The sequence below is a fragment of the Pseudopodoces humilis genome, chromosome 1 (genome assembly GCF_049639895.1).
Source record: "Pseudopodoces humilis isolate 2021_Gansu_Grassland_sample_001 chromosome 1, ASM4963989v1, whole genome shotgun sequence".
Classification (NCBI taxonomy): domain Eukaryota; kingdom Metazoa; phylum Chordata; class Aves; order Passeriformes; family Paridae; genus Pseudopodoces; species Pseudopodoces humilis.
The window spans coordinates 89,650,305-89,675,890 of record NC_142200.1 but is presented as its reverse complement, the minus strand read 5'-3'; the positions used below and the strand labels follow the sequence as shown (position 1 = coordinate 89,675,890).

The window sequence follows — 25,586 nt, the reverse complement described above, 5'->3', positions numbered from 1 at the left end:
AGTGATTTATTATAAAGCATTACATACACTATAAAATACAAGCCCTGTGGAAATCATATTAAAACTAATTTTCTTACTATTTTGCAAGAATTCTTCTTAGTGTTTTTACTTTGCCAGTTCTTTGAAGGATCTTCAGTAACTTTTGCTTTACTGGTAGCTTGAGTGTATCTGGATATCAGCTGAGTGAAGGGATCCAGATTTCACTGCATTTGGTTCAGAATCTTTTGGTTTTGAAATTCTCATTATCATGCAGACCTTTTAGGTCTGTATCCTAAATTATAGGACCTATACTGGCAAAAAGCAGTCCTCATTGTGACTCTTAATTTAAAGAAAAAAATAGAGAAGGTATTCCAAGAGGTCTATAGCCATGTTGCTATGTTGAACTGTAATTAAATTGTATGTGTATATATATATACACACATATATACACATTTTTTTTCTATACATTCATGCACAATGTATGGATATAAATAATATAGTTCAATGATTAGATATAGTTCATATATTTCCCTTGATGTTGGACTATACAGCTTTCAGATGATTGTTTATCTCATTTTTAAATACTGTGAGCTGATTTTTTTATATTGCCCAAAACCAAATGTTTCTGGCCAGAGAATTACTTCTTTAAACATGCAGAAAAGAGATAAATGTACTTATTAGAAGAAGTAGTCAGGTAATAAATGCTGCTGCAAGAGTCCCTCAGGTTGTGATTCTGGTCCTTTTGTCCCTTCCCTTCAGGCACCTCAGTCAGATTTGCTTTCTTGTGATGCAGTAATTCTCTTACTGAGAAGCATTACTGATGAGAACTAAACTGGGACTAGCCCTGGAGAAAAAAGGGAGGACATTAGTCTACTCAGCCACAGCTCCCATGAAGTGGCGAGTGAGCATTTCAGAACTCAAGTTCCTATGTTTTGCTTTTATCTGTGAGAAGCCAGCACTGGCAATATAGACTTCTTGAGAGAGAAATAATGCTGATAGAAACACATTTTTTTCTGTATCGTTTCTGTCATCCTAATGGGCTTATGTTTATTCCTCTTGTTCTCTTGTCTAGGTTCTGTGTGTACCACTCGGATTAAGACAGGGGTGGGCTATCCACAGCTAAGTGCTGTTATTGAGTGTGCGGACTCAGCACATGGCTTGAAAGGACATATCATCTCTGTAAGTAACTATCATCTACTCTCAGATTCCCACTGTGCAAATCGTTGTGGAGCAGGAGAATCAAACAATCTAGTACCTTACATGTTAAAGCCTGCCCTTCTGTCATCCCCTGTTGACTCCTGTATTAGCTCCTAGGACAGTCAGTGGAGATCCAGATATAAAGAAACCAACTCCCTAACATTAAAAAGATGTGGGAACCTCACTCCTGTTTATGACTTTCAAAATCTGCTTCCTTCTCCCTGAATGGGAGCTGTTATGTAAACAGAATAGGAAGCTTGATACTGTTTTCACTATTGAAGCAAACAGTAATTCCAATGAAAGACTTCTGAAAAAGGGGTGGAATGTAAACATGACTTTCCTCAGAGTGTGACTGAGGGGCAGACAGGCAGTAGAGGGGAGCACAACGTAAAATGATGCGAGCCCATCTGTGCCCTAGTTGGATTGATTCAGATAGCATCCTCACAGAGCTCTCTGTGCAGGGGCAGGAGTGTTTGAGGTGGCTCTTTTGAGCACAGTTGGCACGTGAGCCCCTTGTGTTCTCACTAAGCTCTGGGGAAATAACGAGCCTGTGGAGGAAAAAGAGCATCTGTCTGTATTGCCTGCTAATGGCAGTTTCCACTCTTGTCAGCAAGACCAGATTCACCTCACAGAGAGAAAATGAATTGGTAAGCATGGCCCCAGACTGAGCTAGAGGGCAGTCTGCAGCACCCAAAGGCCCCGTGTGCATGGGCACACACAGGCAGTCAGCGTGTCCTGGCCATGCCAGGCTGGCACAGCCTCTGCAGGCTGCCTTTAAGGCAGCTGCTCATGGGGAGGGCACAGGGCCTCACCTGTGTGCTGTGCTCACAGCCAGCAGCCTCCCTCTGCCACCTTGGGAGAGACCACATACTGGATTTTAGATCTACTGCCAAGTGAAATCACTGTAAGGCCTTGGTTTCTTTGACCCAGTTGGGACTAGTATCCATGTGAGGAAGGAGGAGTGTTGTGTTGTTGAGGAGGGAGATGAGAGGAAAACAAACTGATTGGGGATGGGTCAAGGGTTTGACTGGATCTCTTGGAGTATAATGAAGAACGAACATGTTATAGTCAGATCTCTCTTGCTCTTAACTGTTAATGAATATGCAGTCCCTCCTCTCCATGGCTCCTCTATATGAATTTTGCAGAAAAAAAGAGAAGCAGTATGTGATTTTTATGACTTGGGCAGTATTGCAAATGTTTCTGTCTATAATAGACAGTAGAACATGTGTGCAATAGAGCATGAAAGCTTCACTCGTTGCTGTGAAGGCTGGATAAGTATAGGTGTCATCCTAGCAGTGGTGCTCAGAGACCCATCCTAGTTTTGCAATAATCATTTTCTGCCAGCAGTCCTCAGAAGAATGCTGTATCCTGATTTTATAAGACAACAGGGAGTGTGTGTTCAGACTGTTGAAAAATTAGGTGGTTCTATACTGTATCTCCTGCTTTGGGAATGGATCAGTTCTCATCTTGCACAGGTTTCAGTGATCCCACACCTATCAGCCCCCTATAGAGGAATATAGGAGGGCAATTTGATACCTGTCTGCTACCAACATCTGGGCCAAGAGAAATACCTTCAGCTGTGGCTGGAGTCTCTAACATCACTTTAGCTCAACTGTCACCCAATCTAAGAGTAAAGCAAGGGTAAGGACATTATGCCTGAATTCTGGAGTATTCAGAGGGTGTTGGTATATTTATTAGGGAAAGAAAAAGCTGGACTGCATGGCTGTTGCCAGAGCTCTGGGAAGAATATCATGGAAGAGAGGAATCCTCATGACAGAAAAGCAACATGTGGCAGCAATTTCAAGTATAGAATTGGTTCTGGTGGCAACAAGTATACCTGGCATCCCTCAAAATATCTCACTGCTGTCTTTCTGGGGATTGAAGAAGGGACTCACCCTTCCTGAGCCAAAAGAAATCCCTACAGGCAGAGTATTACCATAGATATGTGTCAATTTCCCAGGAGAAAATGTGTACAGCAATTTTTGTTATGTTAATATGGAAGTAGCAGGAAGTATGTGAAAAGATTCAAAGCTTACTAGCTAGCTTCATGAAATTATAGCTAATGGTGTGATACGGGCTAGTCCCTTGGGGTACTTTCTTGTATCCACTTCTGTTTTGTCCAGTACCTTCATCAAATTAACTCCTTATTCTTGTTATGTTGGTACAATTTCCATATGAAGGAAAAGAAGTCTTACTGTCAGAATGAGGAAGTGGTGGTGCTGAGCACAGCATAGGCACTGCAGAGAGCACAGCACGACTGAACCCTGATCTTCAGGAGCTCTGCTAGGATGGGAGCACAAACTGGGATTTTAAACATTCCTGTTACTGAAGTTACCATGTATTTTTTGGAACTGATTCGTTGACAGGGAAGATGACAATTTTCAGGCAAACATGATAGTCCAAGTGAACACCTGGTGTCTGTCTAGTCATTTACACAGAGAAGTAGGAGGTAAAATTGCACCAGTTACTTTCCTCATGCTAAATTATCTGTAAGACTCAATGCTCACCTCAGAAATTAATCTTTCATGACTCACTGAAAGCAGAGAGGAAACCCTCCCTAAGATACAGGCATCGTTTCTGTCCCATGATGTTTGCCTCGGAGCCAGTAGTCTCAATTTTCATTGCTAATCCATTGGCCTTGAGAAAGTGCTGCAGTGAGTTACAGTGGAGGCGGGCCTGCTGGAGATGTTTCTTGTAGGTCAGAGAAGTCCTCTGCTGGACAGAGAGGCAGTCACATATTCTAGTAAGCCAGCAATGTGCGGAATGGAAAACAGCCCTGCATGTGTCCTTTCTCATGTGGCTATCATTTGACAGAGATCCCTGTTTCCCTTTCTCCCTGCCTGGGTGATAGGTCACCAGCATTCAGTGAAAAGAATGACTAAGGGTTCTTCACCCAGCTGCTGCCATACTGTCCCTTTTTCCACACAGAACTCTTTCCACACATAAATATACCTGGTGTACGTAGTTCAGAATAAAGCACCATGTGTATTGTATTTACTGCTGCATAAGCCACATACTTTATATATCTTCTGCATAATAAATAGTTATCTGTTTTCTGATACTGCAGAAAGCACTGGTTATGCAGTTTATTATAAAGATTGCTTGAAACACAAATCATAGTTATAAACTCATTATAAATTGCATATAATACTAAATGTTCAACTAAATGTATACTGATTTTCCAATTTTGTTTCTGTAAAATGGCTTATCTATCTGGAGAACAAGACTGAGGACAAAAATGTTACTTCAACCACATGAAAGTAATTCTGTTGACTGGAAAGCTGCTTTCCCCTGTCCTTCTCCCTAGTACCCACTTGGCTCAGAATCATGCTGTCTGCAGATTCCATGACCGTAAGCCTTTCCAGTAGTCTTACTTTGGTATTATGCCAGTTCTCCTGAATTCAGAAGCAGATTTTTATAGATAAATTTCCCCAGGATTCTGAGGTAGAGGCTGAGCCTCCAGCAAGCTCTGTAACTGAAGCCTACATGTACAAGTCATTTTGAACCCAGGCCCAGGGCCCTGTTGGGACAAGCTGAATTTCAAGGGGAAGCTTCCAAGGCAATGCAGCAGCAGAAGAGTCTTTGTAAACAGAAAGCCTGCTTTTTCACATGGAATGAAGTGCTTTACTGCATCTGGTTTTATTATATAGCATCTTCTGACATAACTGCTTAGTATGTTCCCTTTTTGTTTCCCTTTCTATGAATCACTAAATTTACCTGCTTATCTGAATTAACTGGAGACATCTACAGATAAAGAAGGGCTGTGAATCATCATTGTCAGTTCCTTTTATCTTAAATGGTAACCTGTGAGCTTTTAGACAAGTCTCTTAAGCTGCTCAGCATTTTGTAATTTGGTAACATTCAAAGTGATATTTTTTGAAGCTGGTGATTAATGGTTACACAGTGAGGCCCCCCATTCTCATGGTACCTCATAAAACCTTCATCACTGCCTCTACTGGGTTAGTTACAAAGGTCAGATACTGAGCCACCCAAAAACAACTGACTGCAGCCCATCTACCAGAGAGCATTCAAAGCCAGTGTCTCTTCAGACAGTGAGAGACCTAAAACTGTTCTTTGAAGATTATTAGACCCTTCTTTCTACCCTGGCTCTTCCTCCCCTGACACATGCACGCATACTCACACCCTCCTCCAGGCTATGACAGACTTGTTAAAGGGAAAGAATTGCACAAGCAGAGTGCTTAAAAGGAGAGAGAGATTCAGCTGTCAGCCCAGCACTTGTTCCTGGAGATGACAGCAAGGGTGTCTAAGCTCAACAAAAGGCATAATGTGCTAGAGGTTATCAGCAAATGGAATAAAAGCCTTTAAAGTTCTACCAGATGCTGTTTGCAGTGGGGTGCCCTTTGAAAAGCCACTCACTTTTGGATCCACCTGCTCAGTTTGTGTCTGAATCCTTTTCTGCGCTCACAGAGTTTCTAACCCACAGCCCTGCTGCCAGCTGCCCATCAAAGCCAGCTCTATTGTGGCTGATGGTGGGGGTGTCTGGCTGTGCTCGGCCGCAGGTCATGCACAGCCACACATTTCTGCCAACAGGGAGGTGAAACAGCGTGAGGTAACTGGCCAGTGTGGGGGTAGCTTCAAAAGCAGGAAAGATGCTGGCTGTCTGCAACGGATCCAGATCATCAAAGGAATGGGGAGCTCTCCTGGTACAATGACTGTGTATAGACTAAAGGATCTTTCATCTGGTGCTCAGACCTTTACACATCCTAAAGAATCATAGCACATGATGAGCTCTGCTGTGTGCCATTCCTTTTTTACAGCTCTATCACACATACACAACCTCCCTCCCCTCAACTGAACCCCCTTCATCAGACACTGCATTGCACTGAAACTGAAATACATAGGTCTAAAATGTTAAAGGTCCAGAGTGCTGTTGTTTCCTTACCAAGCCCATAGCAAACAGTAAGGAGTAGGATGAGAGGCTCATTTTCACTTACCAAAGATTGTATTAACCCAGTTTGTTAGAGATTATCAGATAAAAATCCATCATAACTGATGGTATATTCCCTCTCCCCTCCCACTGTGACCTTTTAATATATTGTAAAGTGCTGAGAAAGTTATTTTAAATGTCTTCGGTGGTTTAAGGTAGAGGCTTATGGTACCTCTGCATCACACAGCCTTTCATTAAAATGGCAGGGGATGATTCAGATCATCAGAGAGGGTTTTGTTTTCTGGTTTCTGGGATTTGGAAACTTGCAGCCAGGAATTTTCATTGCTGCTGTTACCAGTGGTATTATCAGTAGACTGTACAGTAGAGTGGGTGAGCCTCAAGGAGGTAAGCAGTGGAAAGGATTATCTGGATTCCCTGAAAACGTAGCCAAGATGATACATCCCAAGTGCACGGTCAGCTCTCTTGACACGCTGTTCCTGAGCAAGGGCCACAGTGCTGCAGGTCGCAGAGCTCCAGTGCTCACTGGGTCCCTGAGTGACCTCGCTGCCACTCACTGTCTCTTTTCTTTGTGCAGGATGGAGGATGCAACTGCCCAGGAGATGTCGCCAAAGCGTTTGGTAAGGATGGTGTGTTATGACACACCCACGTGTCTCCAGCACCCCTGGCAGCAGGGATGCCTGAGTCGGTGTGACCCTGAATGTGTAATAAATTAGGAGGAGGTTATGTTAGTCCCTGCAGCTGACTCCAGTGAAATTAATGCACCAGGCATGAATTTGCTCTTTGGAATAGACAGTACAAATTCTTCAGTGCAAAATGTAGAGTGGTCAAAGTGCTATTTAGAAAGTATCTGCCAGGTGTGTATGAGATACAGCTGCTGGGAGGGTAATACGAAGAAAGCTGATAAGGGTTTCTTCTGAGTAGGGTTCAGAGATACCTGTAACATTGCCAGATCTGGCTGACTTGAGCCTTGAGTGGAAGGAGAGCTGGTGGAATGCATGTTGGACAGAAGAACAAAACAAAAAGGCAGGCCAGATCCCTGGAGATGTTCTTGGGATCAGCTGTCCACTTGAAGAGATGAGATTTTATTTATACCGTATTCCCTAGAGCTAGGCAGATGGCTGAAACATCTAAGTTAATAATTAACAGATTTTGCTTTCATGTCAGTAAGTTCAGTGAATTGCACCAGCTTTTAGTGATAGAAGATGTAATCTGTAAGTATTGTCTGTTGGGCATGAAAGTTATGTTGGTATTGGGGGGGGGGGTCAAACTCACGATTGTTACTTAGCCATAACCTTGTTACAGCAGCATATGGGAAGCAGGTGCTAAGTGCATCCCGAGATGAGAAGATATTTAAAGGTACTCCCCCACTCTCCCAAAATGCCAGACCCTTTGGAGGTGTCAAGTAGGGTAATGCCTGGAATACAGTGGGACAGCACAGTCTCACTGGGATTTCAGGGTGGTATGAAAACAAGAGATAGCACATTATGATACAAAATGTCTGCTTTGCAGGAAGCTTTGCAATTATGGGAAGTAGAGGCAGGCCTAAACTCAGATTATAGACTTGCCAAGAAAAACTCTAGGCCTCCTGGAAAGGTTGAAACCAAAATCTGTCGTCTAAGTTTGCAGATAGTTTCTGTTTTGAGACAGGTCAGATGACAAGGAAGACTTCATTAGAGAATTCTAAGGACAGCTGTAGAGGGATTGCTACCAGCAATGAATGGGCTTGCTCAGAGGATTTCTTATAACCCTTGTGTTACCCAGTGGTGATGTGATGCAGGGAGTAGATACTTCCAGTTGGGTGATTCAACATAGCTGAATAGCAGCATCCCTCCTCTTAAACAAGATTGTATTAAAAAATGCCCAAGCTCTCCTCAGCCCCGACTCTGACATGCTGCCTGCAGTGAGGTCTTTATTCTGCCTTTCTCTGGCTCCACAGCTCACCAAGTTCTTGCTGGTGGTGTGGTCCTTGGGAGCTTGTGAACTGAAACTGTGACCTCACTGTATTCCCTGCTGTCTGTACAGAAACCTGGCCTGTGGAAAAGGTCTTTCTTCAACAAGAGCATTTCCAGGAGCTAGAACAACAGGAAGCAACTTCACAGTGTTTCAAATGTTTTTCTTTGTAGTGTTTATTACAAGTCTGAAAGATCCTTGTAGTCTCTTTGGGCTAACTGAACCTGAACCTGCTTGAAACCTATGATGAGACAGCTTCTGGCTTTGCTGTTCATCAAGAGGTGCTGGGATTCACAGTGGTGCATGTCTGAAGGCTGCCACAGAATTATCCCTTGGAGAGAGGAGCATCAGAAAGCTGATATTTTCCAGGCAGTAGTTGTACTCTTGATAGTAACCCAAATAGATCAGTGTGACTGTGTGTCACAGCTGCAGAGCTGGAAATGATGGAGATGACCCCGAGGCAGTAAACTTACTGTATCTGGTTATGTACACTTGAGGTAGACACTGTAAACATCTGACAAGCTGGACCCAGATGTGTATTTGTCAAAGGTATGTGGCAAAATAAGCTTTGACATAACATTATTACTATCATTGTTTATTGAATGCTGCTGAAGTGATTGGCTGAGCTTTGTAGAATGTAGCCACCATGTCCAATATTTACAAGTCAAAGCCTTGATACTGAATTGTCTGGCATGGACCTCTGTGCTTGAATTACATGAGTGTACTGGATAGCAAAGGCCAGGTAATAAAACACCCAGATCTACAGTTTCATCTAGGGATGAAGGTCTGGACAAAGCATGGGCAAGAAGAGACAAGAAGAGGACTTTGGTTAAAGTAATTATGCCATCTCTTTCTGGTAGATTGCTGTAAAATCTTCATGGGATGGGATGATTCCCTATAAAGCAGTGACAGAACATCTATTTGAATTATGGGAAGTGTGAGGGAGTCCCAGACGTGAGGACAAGCACTGACAAATGGCTAAAGGTGTCACTGGAGAGGAGCCAAGTTCATGGAAATAGGAGGAGTAGATTGGATTGAGTGAGAGAATTGTGAAGAGCCGAGAAATAGATGTTGAGAAGCTTTAAGGTGACACCTCTGACTTGGTATCAGGACTCAGAGGCAGATTGGGCATTTTGACAGAGGGGAAACAAGGTAGAAGCCTATTTAAAAATGCAAGGAACAGGGAAGCACTGAAGGTGAGGGACAGAAATGCATGGAGAAACATACTTGGGAGAGTGCTGGAGTTCTGGAACCACTGGGTGGGAACCTGGTATGGATTCAGTAAACTGAAGATGTCACTGCCATCTGGATATTAGAGATGATAATGAAAAATATGTATGTAGTTTGATAGGAAAGAAAAGAGCTGTTTTGATGCAGGAATGCGATAAAGCATGAAAGAAATTAATGCTGGCCTCTTAGATGGTTCATACAACAGAACCCTTGGAAAGGCTGATAACATGAACGCGTTTCTCAGAATGCTCCAGGGAGGCACTACTGTCGCCTTTTTTAATGATGAGAAGTCAAAGCGCAGAAGTATTAAGTTCAATTTCCTGAGGTCACATATATTTTTATGACATAGCCAGGAAAGAATGTGCCTTTTGAATCCTATGCCAGCATCTTTAACACATTACTCCTGTTCCTTACAGCAGTGGTGAGAAGAGATGCAGGAGCAGGGAAGGAAAAGGAAAGAAAAATCATATGGAAAAGTCATCTGGGGACATACACTAGTTTCAAATTATACCAGATCGCACTGGCTTTTTCTCCGTTTTTTTTCCAGCAGCTGTGTGTGTACCTACTGCTGCAAAAGCTTACTGGCTCAGCTGGAGCACAGGTGAATGTTAATTCCAGGGCAAGCTCTGGTCGAGGCAAACTTACGCTGCATCTGCCTGGAGGGCTGCCCAGCTCACAAATCCAGGCTGACTCCAGCTGAATTTGTGCAGAGCCAATCTGGTTATCAGTGACTTGTATAATCGGGCATACAAAAGACATCTGAGGGACTCTATCCAGATCCAGCAGAACTGTGTGAGTGCTGCAAGCTTGGGCTGGTGTCAGCACTGCTATTCTGTAATGGCTTGAAAGAGGAGGCACTGTGAAATGTGAATAGCAAAATCAGCCCAGATACAGCATAGGCCTCAAGGGGAAAGTCAGTGCGCGAAAGTGGCATTGTGTAAAACCAGGACACGTCTGGCCAGCTCTGGGTGAGCTACTGGGATGCTTTTGTGCAACATAGCCCATCACATTCTGTGTTATCTAGGGGGTTGTTGCCAGGTGTTCCCACTCTCCCACAACCTAAAATAATGTCATGCTGTCAATCTGTACTTGAAAACAAAAGACTGCAGGTGGATGTTGCAAGCATCACTAGTGCTTCCAGTGGTTATACAAGAAAAACGTAAGTTAAAGACCATGCTAAAAACTACAACCTCCTTGTCAGATATTAACTGATGGAAGCATAATGGAACAGACTTGAAATTTTCTGGTATCTTTGCAACACTGAAGCACAGTGGAAGGTTCTGGAGAACATTGGAGAAGAATATTTAATATGGGCTTGTCATTTCTGGAGCAGCAGGGCAGCAAGCATGTGTCATTTCAATGTTTAGACGTGCTGCATCTGCTATAACATAGCTCCTCTCTTCTGGAAGAGCTTGATGAATTATGTTGTAGTTTGCAAAAGTTACTCAAGTTGGATGAGTTTCAATCCTGTAATTCAAACATATTTGCTTCTCTCCCAAAAATATGCAGCCAAAAGGAAAATAATAAATAGATAGTGAAGTGCACAGGAACTAAAATTCTGTGATTCTGAAGTGTAGATTTCATGTGCCTTTTGCATTATTAATTTGAAGACTGTAAGACCCACCAAAAATGGCACTAGAATTGGGGATCAGGAGATACTATTGACAAGGCAGAGTCCAGAATGTCTTTTAGCAGGCTTTTGACTTGTTTAAACGCCCTCTTTGCAGCCTTGATCTCAAATCTGTCCCTCTTTTCTCATGTTTTCTTCCACCTGTGAAGGAGACATAAACTAGGTTTCCCAGGGTGCTTATTTTTTTTAAAAGATGGAGCAAGGTTGTGCTAGGTAGCAACAGGAACTTACCACCAGTAATTAAAAGGTGAGTATTCTCTTCATTTTTGGCAGGTTAATAGTAGTAGCAGACATGAATCGAACCAAGACTTTAAAACTCAGCCATCTGAAACAAGAGAGCTCAGGAGAAATGTGCCAGGTAGCTGACATGATAGGACACCTGATTGGGTGCCTGGCTATAAATATTGCTTGTGATGTGGTTTGCACAAGCTTCATTTTTAGTATCCCTTTACCATGGACACAGTGTTCCTTTCGAGCAGCCACCAGGCAAAGGGAGTTGAGGTCAGCAGAGCAGATGGGTGCTCTGCCCTCAGGCACTGCTGCCAGCTCTGCTCTTTGGCAAAGGGGTGGAGGGAGGAACTGGCACACTTCACCCTTGTCATGTGTTCTAAGATCAAAGTATTCCCAAATTCAGGTTTGGCAGAAGCTGAGCAGATTTGATAGGGATATCACTTACTTTTCAGATTTCAAGGTCTGGTGCTATTGTTTGGGTAGTGACAGAGATAAGAGCAAATCCTAATGCCAGACTTACCTAGTCTGGGATCTCCCCAGAGTTTGGATGTGTTCTTAGAAGGATGGTTGTAGTTCAGGCTCATCTGCTTTCTGTGAAAAGTAGTGTACAGCTCAGTTCTGGGAAGAATCTCAGCAGAGGAGAGGCCTGTTTTGACACATACATGCTGAAGAAGCAGGGAGTATGAACAGAAAAATGCTTTGTTTCAGGGGTGGGTCAACACAGGCTCATAAAAAACTAAAAGCCAAACTTTTCCAAGCAAGACTAGATATGCCAGAATATCACAGGAGGAGCTGCTGGTGGAATAGTTCCAGCCCAGCTGGAAATATTGGAGATCACAGTAGAAAATTAAGAATGATTCCAAAAACTGTCTTCCTGATCTTACTCCCAGTGGAGCTGATTTCATGATTTACAAAGCCAGAGGAGATAGACAGACTGAACAGTCATGACTGAGTATTCAGTGTTGCTACTCAGTATCTGGAACATATCTAGATGTTCTAGCTATGGGTTAGACCTCCTTTGTGGTACATGCTGAGAACCACAGAACCCAGGAGTGGTGGTCCTTGGCCCAGAATTTTTAAACAGGAACCAAATACAGACCCATCCAGATCTCTTTGACTAGGAATCATCCAGAATGACACTGAACACATACAGCTGATGGACTTGAAAAATCTGTAATTTCAGTTAAAAATCTGTTTGTTTTATGTCATTGTTGGGAGGATTACATTACATTCATGAGTCTGCTTTCCTTCAGGGTAGATTCCCACTCACCACTTGTGGCTGAGAAAGCTCTTGAAGTAGAAACCATGCACTTCTCTGTACAACACTGAGCTCAACAGGTCTCAGCCCTGTGTTTAGGACTTCTGGTTGCTGCAGTCTCAGTTAATAAGGAATCGTGCTCATATACTATTATGAAGTAAAGGGTTAAAACTGAATTTGAAAATAAAAGACTGTGGGGTAGAGTAGAATAATCTATTTTTTTTGTCATTGTAACAGAAAAGGGTTTTTTCCATTTAAAGTACCAGAGAAATACAATTCAGCCTGTGTGAGTTCTACAACAAAGTTTTTCTTCCAAGTTTGCTGTGATTGTTACAGGAGAGGATTCCATACCAAACTGTTAAATGCTGGCTATTGTTTCTGGAGATTGCTGTGTTCTTGTTTTGGCTTTCACCTTCTTTCCCTGCTTTCTTACGTGTCCCTTTGCTGATCACAGGAGCCGGTGCTGACTTTGTCATGATTGGAGGAATGTTTGCAGGCCATGACCAGAGTGCTGGAGACATTATAGAAAGGAATGGCAAGAAGGTGAAACTATTCTACGGAATGAGCTCTGATACAGCCATGAAGAAGCATGCAGGAGGGGTTGCTGAATACAGGTATGAATTCCACACAGGAGCAATTGCAGTGAGCCATCCATCCAGGAATGTTTGGAGCAGAATTGTGCAGAAGGAAACAGGCCTATGCTGCTGCTCCCGTTGAAGAAGCTGTTGCCTACACTTATAACAGCAGATCAGAGAGAGGGATGACATCCAGAGGGAGACAGGGAGAAAGAGCTGGGGTTGGCTAGCTGAGAGCAGTGATGTTCACTCACTTGCAGCTGGTGTGGTGTGCTGTCAGTGCAGCACCAGCAGTGTGGTCTGGGAAGTCATTAGGCACTCTTCTGACTTACTCCTCCTTCAGGATGTGTATAAACTAAATGCTGAAGTATGACATACGAGGCTGCAATTTCTGTCCCTCTGCCTTGTCCACATTGGGTGTCTTGTTGGTGTAGAGATTCCCAGATAACCCATATGCTCCCTTCTGCTTGCAGAAGGTGGGTGCTGGTGAACTGGTGAAGCTCAGCTGGGGTTTCCCCAGTACAAAGATGAGGGCTCAGGACCTCCAAAGCACTCAGTCACCAGCAGCAGCTCTGGGACTCCCTTCTGCATTTGTTGGGCAGTCTTCTTAGACAACAGAAACCTGCTGTACAGTTTTCCCACCTGTCTTTTGGTAACAAAGCACCAGAGTAGCCTCAAATGATGCAGAATGCAAAAGCTTAATTTTTGAGCTAAATCCTCAGAGGAGAGGAAAGGAAGACAGATTTTGCAAAGGAATCTGTTGTCCATGCTATTTTACTCTGGAAAACGCTGAGAATTTTGACTTTTTGGAAAAGCAGATGACATCAGAAAACCTCTGTGTCTTCTCTTACAAGTGGCAGTCTTAGTCACCTTGGACCACTTGGTTCTTACATACTTTATTAGAGAATGACTACTGTCTTACAGTAAACACCAGACAAAATGACCTTACCTGCAGTTCCAGCCAGACGCTTGGGATCGATGGGTTTTGTTGGCCTCATCTGCTACAACCACTCCAACATACAGGTTTTTCCCAGCGTGTCCAGCTGGTACCATGGGTAAGAGTTGCAGCTCTGTGAAGGTGACAGGACAAAATGTAAACCAGAATGGGATCCACAAAACAAAATTAATTCATGCTTTGACACAGAGACAAGCTGATAGATGATAAATAGACAAGCAATCCCAAATGTCTTGCTAGATAGAAGGATCTTCAATCCCACCTCCTATTCTCCACCCCAGTATTGACTCCTGTGGTGGTTTTTGTCTGCACCATAAAATTGTGCACTTGCTCAGATAGCACTTGGACTACAAAGTGGTAAAACTTAGCCTCCTTCAGAGCATTTACAACCATCTCTTTTGGCCTAAATTGTGGCATCACAGAATCACTTGGGTTGGAAGGGACCTTTAAGGTACATCTAGTCCAACCTCCCTATAATGAGTAGGGGCATCTTGAACTATATCAGGTTGCTCAGAGCTCTGTCCAGCTTGGCCTTGAGTGTTTCCAGGCATGGGGCATCCATCAGGTCTTTGGGCAACATGTTCAGTGTTTTTGCTTTCAGAGACAACTGCTTATTTGCAGAAGAAAGAGCTGCACAGGATGCCACCTGCATCTGAGACGAGCTGAAATCATGCACCAGAAAGATATTCTTGCATATCTCTGAGCTTTGATTAACTTGGGTTCATATGCCACTTCCCAGAAACAGTGTACAGTTTGGGGGCTCTTTTTTTTTTTTTGTCCCCCAGTAAGTCTGCTTGTCATCAAAGCCTCTGAACAAATGGTCTGAGTGGAAAGCACTAATAAGTGTCTCATAATGTCTTGTAATGTAAAAGTGGCAGCTGCCAATTGCACGGTGCTGCTTTTACCTGAATGATCATTTCCTGTCCTGTGCTACCCTGTGCTTGAGTCAGCTGGAGTGTGGGAAAGGCCTGATGATGCTCATGCATGTAGTTAATGGCAGCTCCCTGAAAGATTACAGAGCAGCCCAAGCATGCATGGATCTCAGTGCACCACAGTCATTAGGCATTAGGCCTCCAGAGAGCTGGTGAAAGTTGCAGGAAGAGTTTGAGAAAGGTGACTGTACCATAGGGACAAAGGACTAAGGCAGCTCTTAAATTCTATTCAATTTAGTTAGGTGTGTATGATCTGGCAACAACATCTCCAGCAGGAGAACTAATTGACACTGGTCCCTCTTAAAATGAGATAAAGTGCAAGTATCCCATCTTGTAGGAACAAAGGATGTACAGAAAGGTGCTGTATTTGGCTCAGTCTAGACAGACCTGTTGAAGTCATTATGAGCAATGCTATACAAATTTGGCTTGATCCATAGCTGTATTTTGATTTGCATCCTCGATTTGAGAAATCCCTGCAGACCAGGTTCTGACACTTTCTCAGCAGGAAGGGAGCCGGAGCGCAATCTGAAATTTTTAGTCCCTGTGGAGATACTACATTTCTGAGCCACTAATAGGTAGCACAGAAGGAGTCTCCCAGTCTGCTGCTAGATACAACAGCTCCAAACACTAAATCTGTGAGCCCTGACTCTTAACTAGGAAAGTGCTGATACCCATCTTCACTCTACAGCCATGACACAGAGCTGGCTACCTGTACCAACCTTGGGCTTGGTCTTCCTTGGCCTGTCCCAGCACAAGTGTCACTGTAGTTTAAAAATAGCAGCTGCTACATCCAGTATTGTCAATGTGCTGGGCATTGAAAGGGGGATTTGAAATAGCACAAGGTTTTCTTTTAATTGCTCTTAAAGTAAAAGTTACAGGAAGTTTAATCACTTCCTAGTTTAGCTGATGACAAGCTTGAAGCAAAAAGGTTCTTAGTCAGCATTTTAAATGCTGGATACCCCAGACTTGACCCAAACAGGTCAAGTCAGTGGGGCTACTTTATATGCATTTAAAAACCCCAGCTATAAGTCTGTATTGGTGACCCAAATAAGCTTTTTTGTCTTTTAAAGAGCCTGAATACTCATAATGTGTTATTCGAGAAGTGGGGAGCTCTGTGTGCTCAGTCCCCTGCAAATCATACTGCTTGTCACTTAACTTCATCTTCTCAAAATTACACATGTTGGCCAGAGAACCTGAGCCTGCAGCAGTTGCATTAAAACTGACAGATAAGGTGAGATGGGTGTAGTAGGGAATAAAGTCATGAGAGTAATTGTTTTTGTAATGAATATGTCAAGCTGATCCTATTTAATTTGTGTACTCACTTTCATTAATCTTACGTCATTTATATATTGGCTTATTTTCACATTTTCACCTCCTTTCATGAGGAATATGGATCAGAGCTGGGGATTTCTGAAAGGCAATTTTTATGTTTCTTTTGTGGGAGAAGAGAATTAAGGCAAGCAGGGACTGAGGCTGCATGCAGTATTGTTTGGTTGGAGCCAATTTGTTTTTGTTAGCCCTTTTGAAATTTCACGCATTTTGTGTGAACACTGCGGTTCTGTTGTGGCCACTCAGCAATTCACAGCTGCTACTAGGCTGGGTTTGGGCACTTCATATTAACTTTAGGGTGAAATTTTGGCCACAGAGGCAGAATAGCACCAACTGCTGGCTGCTGCTTACCACCTTGTGTATATCAAATGATAGCCTGGAAGGCCTGCCCCCAGTTCCTCCATTTCTTAAATGTCCCACTTAAAAGATTGCTTCATGCCAGGGCAGCCCTTTATTTGACCCACATTTTGCTGGGCTGGCAAAGCACCACATGTGCTTCATCTCATCCAGCCTGCCAGGATTCCCACCAGACACATCTCTCCATGCAGCAGCCTTCAGCTGGCCAGGAGGGGCACCGCAGACCGGGCCCTGTGCAAAAAGTCTGAAGCAAATCATTCTCTCTTTCTATTCAGTGGCTGGCAAGAGTCAGAGTTACTGCTGAGAGCATCTGAGCACACCTTTCCCAGCCGCTGGGAGCCTCAATTGCTGTGTCATCACCTTTTCTTTCTGAGAAGGGGTTACTTTTGGGTCATAACTCCAGGAGAGATGTCAGAGCTGCAAAACCCTCAGCAGTTCCTGCTGACTTGCTTATGCAGCTCTCTGCCAAGTGTGCCAGCTTTTGTGACAGCCCGTGTAATCCATTGTCATGGTTTATCCCAGCAGGCAGCTAAACACCACACAGGCACTCACTCACTCCACCCCCCACTGGGATGGGAGAGAGAACTGGGAAAAAAACAGCAGAATTCATGGGTTGAGGTAAAGACCATTTAGTAGGATAGAAAAGGGAAGGGATAATAATAACAACAGCAATAATAATACACAAAAGTTATAAACAATTTTTCACCACTCCCCATCTAATGCCCAGCCAGTTCCTGAGCAGTGGCCCCAGTCAACTTTACCCCTTGGTTTATATATTGAGCATGTTGCCAAATGGTATGGAGTGTCGCTTTAGCCAGTTAGGATCAGCTGTCCTGGCTGTGTCCCATCCCCATGTCTTGTGCCCCCCAGCCTACTTGCTGGTGGGGTGGTGTGAGGTAAAGGAAAGTCCTTCACTTACAGTAAGCACAGCTTGGCAATAACTAAAACACTAGTGTGTTGTCAACACTGAGGGCTGTCCACAGGACACAGTCGCTTTACAGCTGTCCCTGTTCTGGCACAAGTCACACAGGGACTACAGTCCCTTTGGGAGTGCACACCTTTGGCATGGACCACCTCCTTTCAAGGGTGTCTCTAGCTGCACGTCTCCTCAGGTATGTCCAGGTGTGTCTCCTCTCCCAGTGGCCACTGCTGTTTCATAAATACACTGGAGAAGAGGTGTCATGTGCTCCTGTGACTTGCTTAAAGTTTGGTAGCTCACACCTTTTTTGGAGCCAGGTGGAACCATCTTTGCCATGATGCAGGTCATGGCCTTCTCCCACACAGGTCACACAGGACCTCCGTATCACCTGAACCCTACCATGTTTGCCCAGCACAGCACCCGTGTGGGTGCTGGTGGAAGTCAGCTGGGAGCTCATCACATTGGGCACTCATTAATCTACTAACAGGGTGTTTGGACATAAATAATTTGGGTATACATGCATGAAGTGATTGGATGCTTATGCAAAAATTATTGGCCATTCATGCATTAATTAATTGGGCACTCATGCATTAATTTATTCAGTGTTCTTGCATGAACTAATTTGGCACTCACACAAGAACACAGCAAGCCCAGCAATTTATGGCCTGTACGTCATTCCTCGGCAAGGCATGTATTGGGGAACTCTCAGAACGTTAATCCAGTATGAACTCTTTGGACATCATTGCAGTCTTAATGTACATAAGTTAAAAACACAATTTTCCCTCCCTTTGGACCAGCCACTGGGGATTAATACTGTAGCAGTACACTTACTAAATGTCTCCTCTCCATCCTAGGTAGTGTTAAAGGGGTTAACATTTGATTATACCAATATGGATACAGGTCCCACGCCTGGACCAGACTAAAGCAGTTAATAGTGCACCAGTGTGTGCATACATGTAGTAAAATTCCACCCACACTTCCCTGGGAACCAGATGACTCCTCAGCTCAGTCTGAGCAACATGTTATCTCTTCAAAATCCTTTCCTCTGGGGACAAGATTGTTTGGGTTAATGTTAGCACAGCTTGAGTATATATTCATCAGAAACTTCATCCCCTTATCCCTGTGGACAAGGCTGTGGAACTAATCTCACACCTCTCTTCTATTGTCCTTTCCCCAGTACAGGATCTGCAGGTTATTCCTTGATCAACAGGACATCCCACCAGCTCATCAGCTGACACTCTGAGGAGCAGTAGCAAGTGTTCAGCTGTCAGAGCTCTGGGGCTGTGTCATTAGGTGTTCACCACTTTTGTAGATCTTTGTCTCCAAAGCCTAAAGTGGCAACCCACAAGCTTCAGCTTCCTAACACCACTGCAGCCACTGCAAGGACATGTCCCAGGGGCAGTGGCTGTAACCGTCACCCATTTCTGTAATTTTTCACTGAAAAAAGGACCACCAAGTGTTCATGCTTGTAGGAGCAGTGTTCAACTTATGACCCATAAGGATGCTCAAGCATGAATTAACAGGTACTTTGCATTTGAACTGATGGTGCTTTCATGCATCATTTGTGCATAATTAACCTCTCCTGCATGAACTGAATGGGTGGTCGTGCACAAATGCAGTAGATCCTGCACTTCTTGCTCCATGCCTAGAACAGCATGCAGAGCTCTTCAGGTGGCAGAATGTGGTAGAATTTGCACCGGTTTCCACAACTCCCAGACATGCACTGTCTCTCACAATCTCACAGGAAGCTCCCTGGAGCCTGAGCTCAACCGCTCAACTTTGACTGGAAGAGATGGGCATGGCCAAAAGCCAGGAGCAGTGGCATGAGTGTCATTTCATGGGTCCAGCCTTTCCCTGCTGGCACTGAAGCCAAAAATAAAAGCCTGTGAATTCCCAGTATCACAGGCCACACAACAGACCCCTAAGCCCTCTGCGGTCTGTGAGATGCCACTGGCACATCCATCTTCGACTGGCCACTCACTGCAGTGTTTACGAGTTTCAAGAAAGAGCCAATTACTCATCAGATGTAGGGAGAGATTAATCGTGATTCCTTACTCACATGGCATATCAACACTTTGCCTTTATTGTCTCCCTCAGGCTGTGACCTCTCATTTAAACTAACAGGATGAAATATAGCCAGGCTCACCGAAGTACCTCCACATGGCAGCTGTTGCTGTTGTTAATGATTCACAAATGGAGCCCACAAGTAGGCATGCTTTCTCGTACTATCCCCTGGAAACTTTTTTAAGGAAGAAGCAAATAAAGCGACATTTAGAACAATGACAGACCACTGCCATGATTTCTGCCTCCATTTTGTTAGGCAGAAAGAAAGCAAGGCTTGCCTTTCTAGAGGAGCCAGTGTGCCAGGCAGAACAAGCTTCCTCTAAAGTGTAGTGAGATCAGCTGCTGATTAAGGGTGTCAGGAGGGATTGCTGAACATGGGGCTGGAGAAAGCTGGAGGAGGAGTGCAAGTTATTTGCTTGGATTCTTCCATCGTGTAACTCTTCAGATGTGCTTTTTGGGAACAGTGCAGTCTGTGCTGGCATGCACCACCACTTGACAGTATTCACAGCTCTGGTATTTTTCTGGCCTTTGCCTGGCACTGAATTTTGCTAGATCACCTTTTAGCTTCAAGGGACAGCTGTGCAGCAGGTTTCTGTAACAGGTTTCCCACTCTCTCTCTGTGAGCTCTGGAGAATCGCACTGGTAGGAGACAGACAGAGCACTTCCATTTGTGTCTGATTGGTGACGTGGCCAGAGCCCAGGGGCTGTGAAGCCTCTGTAGAGCTGTGCTGGATGGTGCCTGCTGAGAACCAGCTCCAATATTTCTCTGTTTGAGTCTGGCCGTTCCTTACACTTTAAAGCTTTCAGCTCTCACAGTCAAATTCACCTTTCAATAAAGCTGGAAGTCCCACTTGCTTGTAGGCAGATGGTAGAGGGGACAAAAGGGCAGATATGTAAATAAACTCATGGGAGCATCTACAAGATCTGTCTGCTTCTACTTTTCAGTGTTGGTGGTGAGTGGAGCTAAGGCGTTTCAGTGCTTGAGAGCACCAAGCAGCAAGCAGTAAAGCTGAGGGCACATTTGTAAACTGCAGCCTGCAGAGTTAAGCTCCACATTGCTCCATTAAACACACTCATGTTTTGCATCCAGACGTGAATGCAGTGACTAATCTCTTCTCCAGGGCTTCAGAGGGCAAGACTGTGGAGGTACCATACAAAGGGGATGTGGAACACACCATCCTGGACATCCTCGGGGGGCTGCGCTCCACCTGCACCTACGTGGGAGCTGCCAAACTCAAGGAACTGAGCAAGAGAACAACGTTCATCCGGGTCACCCAGCAGTACAACGAGGTCTTCTCCTAGCCTAGGCCTGGGGGTCTGGAGAGAGGGGCAGGGGAGAAGAGCAGGAAGGACTGTTCTTTTCCTTTGCTTTCTCCTCCATGTTGTGTTAGTGGCAAACTTCCCTCTCAGAATGGCAGTGTCACAGCCATTGACTATGGCTGGGATTTGGAAGGGGAAGGTCATGCTATTAACACAGTGCCGTTGATTCAAAATGCAATAGCCTCATCTTTATTGTTGTGCCTATTTTATTTTTTAATCAATGTTTCTTCACCTGTTTTTTTCCCCCTCTGATAAATAGCTGCTGAAACCTCAGTTAACAAGGAATTGGCTTGTACAGACATGGCTGTTAACGCCTGCACACGTTCACACATTCCCTTTTTTAAGACTGACCTGTCAGCTACCTCCACTTTCTGGCAGTGCACCTTTCAGAAATTGCAGGCTGGGAGAGAAAAAGGTGCAAGGAATTTCAGGGTGAAATCAAATTCTCTTAATCTTTTTTCTGGCCAAAGAATAGATGTTATGGCACAGCTGCCAGCCTGCAAAATGTCAGAGGTGGATGGTAGATGAGGCCTGGCTGCTGGTGACATGCTAAAAATGCCAGATCTCTGTCACTTTCAGTTCACAGGGCTGATGTTGCTGTTGTTACTTAAGCCTTCCTATTCAATGGACTTGCCCCTTCAGAGAAGCTGGCACTGAATGTAACAAAACCATGCTGGCCACCCTGCCCCCATCTGAGGAGATCATTCAGGTGAACACTTTTCAGAGCTTGCCTGCTTTATCATGAGTGCAGTTATTGAATTACATGGATTCCTGCTTTTACTTGCTCTCTGGGAGCAGGTTCTTAAGACATTGAAACTCAGCAACTGTTACCCTGACAAGGGGGGACGATTCTTGCAGTCCTCCCTGTTCCCTTGCCTGCTCACATCCATTTAGCAAAGATGTAAAAACGCTGTGCAGTGCATTGTCTGTGGCCAGGTGGAGGAGGCCAGGGGGATCAAATTGCATTCTGGTTATGTGGTACCACTCCTTTGCAGTCCTTGACATCATGTAAAGCAAGAGAGAGTTTTTGGCAGAACAGCCTGATTGATTGCAAGACACTGTCAGGCAATGGAGTTAAAGCATTTGCTCTAAAGGCAGTAATGAATGTTTGAGACTCTGGGTAACACTTCAGTAAAGTGTATTGCCTTATAATTAATTGATAAATCACAATGAAAATTTGGAAATATGTGTATTTGGAAATACATGTTGCATCCACATGAATACCGCAGTAGCTCGATACGATAAATGATGCAAAAGTGAGCACCAATGAATTAATAATGCTTGGCCACTTACTTTAAACTGCTGCTGAGATCATAATGCGGCTGATGATACTTCAGTACTTCAGAGTCTTACTTTCCTCTCCTATAGACATCTGTAGAAAGAGGCAGGCTTCCTTTGAAAAGCAAAAGAGTGATCTGTAGGAAAAGGAATAGCAAAGAGAAACTCTAGAATTAAACTCATATGCTGGACTGCTCAAAAAGCCAATCACAAGGACTGGTACAATTGACCTGCTGAGAAGCATGGTCACCACAAGCTGATCACTTGTGATTTTTAAGTGTGTTGTGCCCATTAGAAAAAGCACAGGATATCTTCTGAATTGCCTGATATTTTAAATGTCTTCCATTTAACACGTAGGATGTACTTCTTAATTGTGGGATGACCCCTTCCTCTGCTTTGGAAGTGGATGAGGCCTTGATGTGAGCACAGGTTATGCTTGTGCTGGCTGCAAGGACCATTTGTCCTGCCCACATATCATAAAGGAATGTGAGTGCAGAAGAGAAGCAGGCTCTGTGAATCCAGGCCCTGACCTCTGTTCCCTCCAGCCTGGAAGCATCATGTTAAGAGAATGCCGGGCTGCCTCGCCACAGAAAGGCGCCATGGGCCACCTACTGCTCTCAGCTCACTGGGCCCAGAGCAGGAGCAACATGACCTCTCTGCATCAGTACAGCTGTGGGACAGCACTGTTCCTCTATTTATGTTAAGTAAGAGGGAAGCAAATGGACACCTCTTGTCAGGAGTGGGGTTAGACCACCACAGCCCAGGCCTGACCACAGGTGTGTCTCCACACTGGTGCCTTCACATGTGGGAAGTGCAGCACTCTGCTGGTCTCATGCCCACTCTCAATAGCGCTTTTCTACTTTGTTTTTAGCTACATTTCTAAGTGGAATTTAAGAAATACATATGCATATAAAAAGATATATATTTGTAAACATTTTTTTTTTTTAAAGATCATGCACACATCAAACCGAGCAGCTTCATGATGGCCTCAGAACATTTTCTTTCCCGAAGGGCAAGTGCTGGGGGCAAGGGGAGGCTGCTTCTCCACAAGTGTGGCAAATGGAGCCATTCTTAAACCTGCTTTCCTTCCGCTCCTGCACATACCTCTGATCATTGACTAATAGAAGAGGGACAAGCTGTTCTTAAGTTGTCCCCCAAATTCTTCAGGCTGTGAATGATGCCATGAATGGTGACTGATAAAGTTTTGATATTAGGTATATTGTTTTGATATGCAGGATGTTTTCTTTCATTTTCTTCTCTCCAAAAGTGAGCAGGAAAGACAAATGAGATGCAGAAAGGCTGAACTGGTAGCATGTCTGCATCTCACCCAGTTATATGTGAGTTTTGTTCAGGAATAACCCTCAGCTATGTCAGTGCCAACCATTGACACTGTACATATACAGCTCTCAGACAGGCTGGAAAATAAATTTTAAAAAACCCTAAAAACTTAAAAAAGAAAAGAGTACTTGAGTCCCCCTTCCTGTGCTGCAGTAATTGCCCTGATCTTCACTTAGCTCCAGGTCCTGTACCCTGCTCAAGCCTGCTGCCACTCCCACAAGGAACTGAGGCAGAGGGAGCCAGGAACACACTTTGGCAGGATGGTCCAAGTCAAGACCACAACCACTGACAATGCCATGTGCCATTTGTGGATCTACCTCACCTGCGCATCTAACTGGGTTCTTTGTTATTTGGTGTGCTTTTGTGGGAAATGAAATTTGTAAGTGCTTAATAATGCTTAGTGTTGAGTGATTCTGCATAACCAGGTCTTCTCTAACCCTACCCCATCCTCTGTCCAGAGGAATGCTATGAGTGTGACAGCCTGTACTGGCTGCCCAGGGCCATGCCTGTTTCCCCCAGCCAGGCAATTGTTGAGCTCCCAAAAGCAGTGCTGAGGTTCCCACTGGCTCCACAGGGGTGCGGTTTAGCATACCAAAGACCTACAAGTGGGGATGCTGAAAAGGGCAACATTACATCAATAAGCAATCCCTGCTGAGAATGTCTGCCTTTGGCTTCTTGAAACGTAAGGATGCCTCTAACACCCCTGGTGCTCCCAGTCCTGCTCTGGGGTTGCTGCAGCACATTGTGCAGGGTGGGCTTATGCCCACAGAGCCTGGTTACTGGAACTCTCCTTGGAGAGGAAGGGCTCAGCACAGGAGAGGCCTTGCTTACTCCCCAGTGACTGTGTGGTGGCTGCAAGGAGTGCACCATGCACATGGACACCTTGTAGGCGTAAGCAGTTGATAAAGGGGTAGGCCTTGAGCCAGCATCCTGACAGATGCAAAACAAACCATGCAGGTCTCCATTCTCTGGGAGAAACACATTCCCATCTGCTCATTGGAATAGCCAGTCCCCACTGGCACTGGGGCAGGGGCTTTGGCTGTGCTTTCCTCTCCCTTAGGGTATGGTGGGGTTGAATGTAGGATGGGGATACCCTGTAAATAACGGAGCATTGTAAGCAGGATCAGAAGAAGCCTCTGTTTGCCTTTGGGTGAGTTTTCCCATATGAAATGTGCCTGTCTCTTCTTTCAGCTAACGGGGGTAGAAAGGATGGGGATAAGGAAGAAATGTGGCAGCTGTTGGCCAAGTCCCATGGTGTTGGGACAGGTTTTCAGTCAAGGACATGATGAGAGTTTGAAGCTTTTCTGAACCAAGCACTCCCTACTTTGTACCTGTTGAACTCCACTCTCATGCCAGACTTGTTGCTGCAGCTGCCACTGTATGTAGTGTCTATCCATCACCATCTCACGTCCTCCACCAGGGGATGGTGCTGTTTAGTTGCTGATAACAGTTTTACACCAAAAATTCTTCTTTGGAGTCAGGAGTGCTTTTGCAACCAGTGCCAGGTTTGGCCTTATGTAGAAGAGAGGGGAGGAAGTGAGGCCCAATACCAGCAGTTTGCCCTCGCAGCAGCCAGGGCCAGCAGGTGGGAGAGGGCCAGCCCTTCCCTGTGGGCTGGGAGCTGCCAGGGGCAGCAGCATTGAAGCATATCTTGAGTAGAGCTGGCACAGCTCTGTACTCAGGAGAGACCACCCCCTGCAGCCTTAGCTTCATTTGTGGTCACACAGATGCTTAAGCGAGCCCTCCCCAACATTTATTTGACCCAGTGTTTACTGGCTAAAGTTTTCATATATAAATCAGCAGTTTGGAGTCCAGAACTCCCTGACATTGCTTGTGATAACTGTGAAGCGCTTCCGTGTCATTGGCCAAAAGCTGATGGGCTTTCAGTGTTTTGCTGCCCTGCTTGGCCCTGCTGAGATGGTGATGAGAGCGCTGCCCCCCTTCCCTCTGCTGTGGCATTGCCGTGTGCGCTACCCAATCATCCCAACTGCTCCCAAGTTTTTGTTATGCAATAAAGAGCTTCACTCTGACGGGCTGCAGAGAGTTTTATGGCCGTGGGTGGGACGGTACGGGCGCCTTTTGGAATCGTTGCTAATAAAAGCCAATGCTCTCAGATGCATTGCCATGGTGGGGCA

At 44.7% G+C, this 25,586-nt stretch overlaps 1 protein-coding gene across 3 annotated transcripts in view; it reads left to right on the top strand.

Moving 5' to 3' along the window:
* Nucleotides 1–25,481, top strand: part of GMPR (guanosine monophosphate reductase) — a 41,443-nt gene extending 15,962 nt beyond the window's left edge. For all 3 annotated transcript variants that reach the window (XM_005525268.3, XM_014254519.2, XM_088067198.1), the window contains 4 exons: nucleotides 1,052–1,158; nucleotides 6,660–6,702; nucleotides 12,839–12,998; nucleotides 20,637–25,481. In XM_005525268.3, the coding sequence (XP_005525325.1) occupies nucleotides 1,052–1,158; nucleotides 6,660–6,702; nucleotides 12,839–12,998; nucleotides 20,637–20,817 (491 nt within the window). In that variant the 3' untranslated portion in view covers nucleotides 20,818–25,481. The remainder of the gene's footprint in view (nucleotides 1–1,051; nucleotides 1,159–6,659; nucleotides 6,703–12,838; nucleotides 12,999–20,636) is intronic.
* The last annotated feature ends 105 nt before the right edge of the window (nucleotides 25,482–25,586 follow it).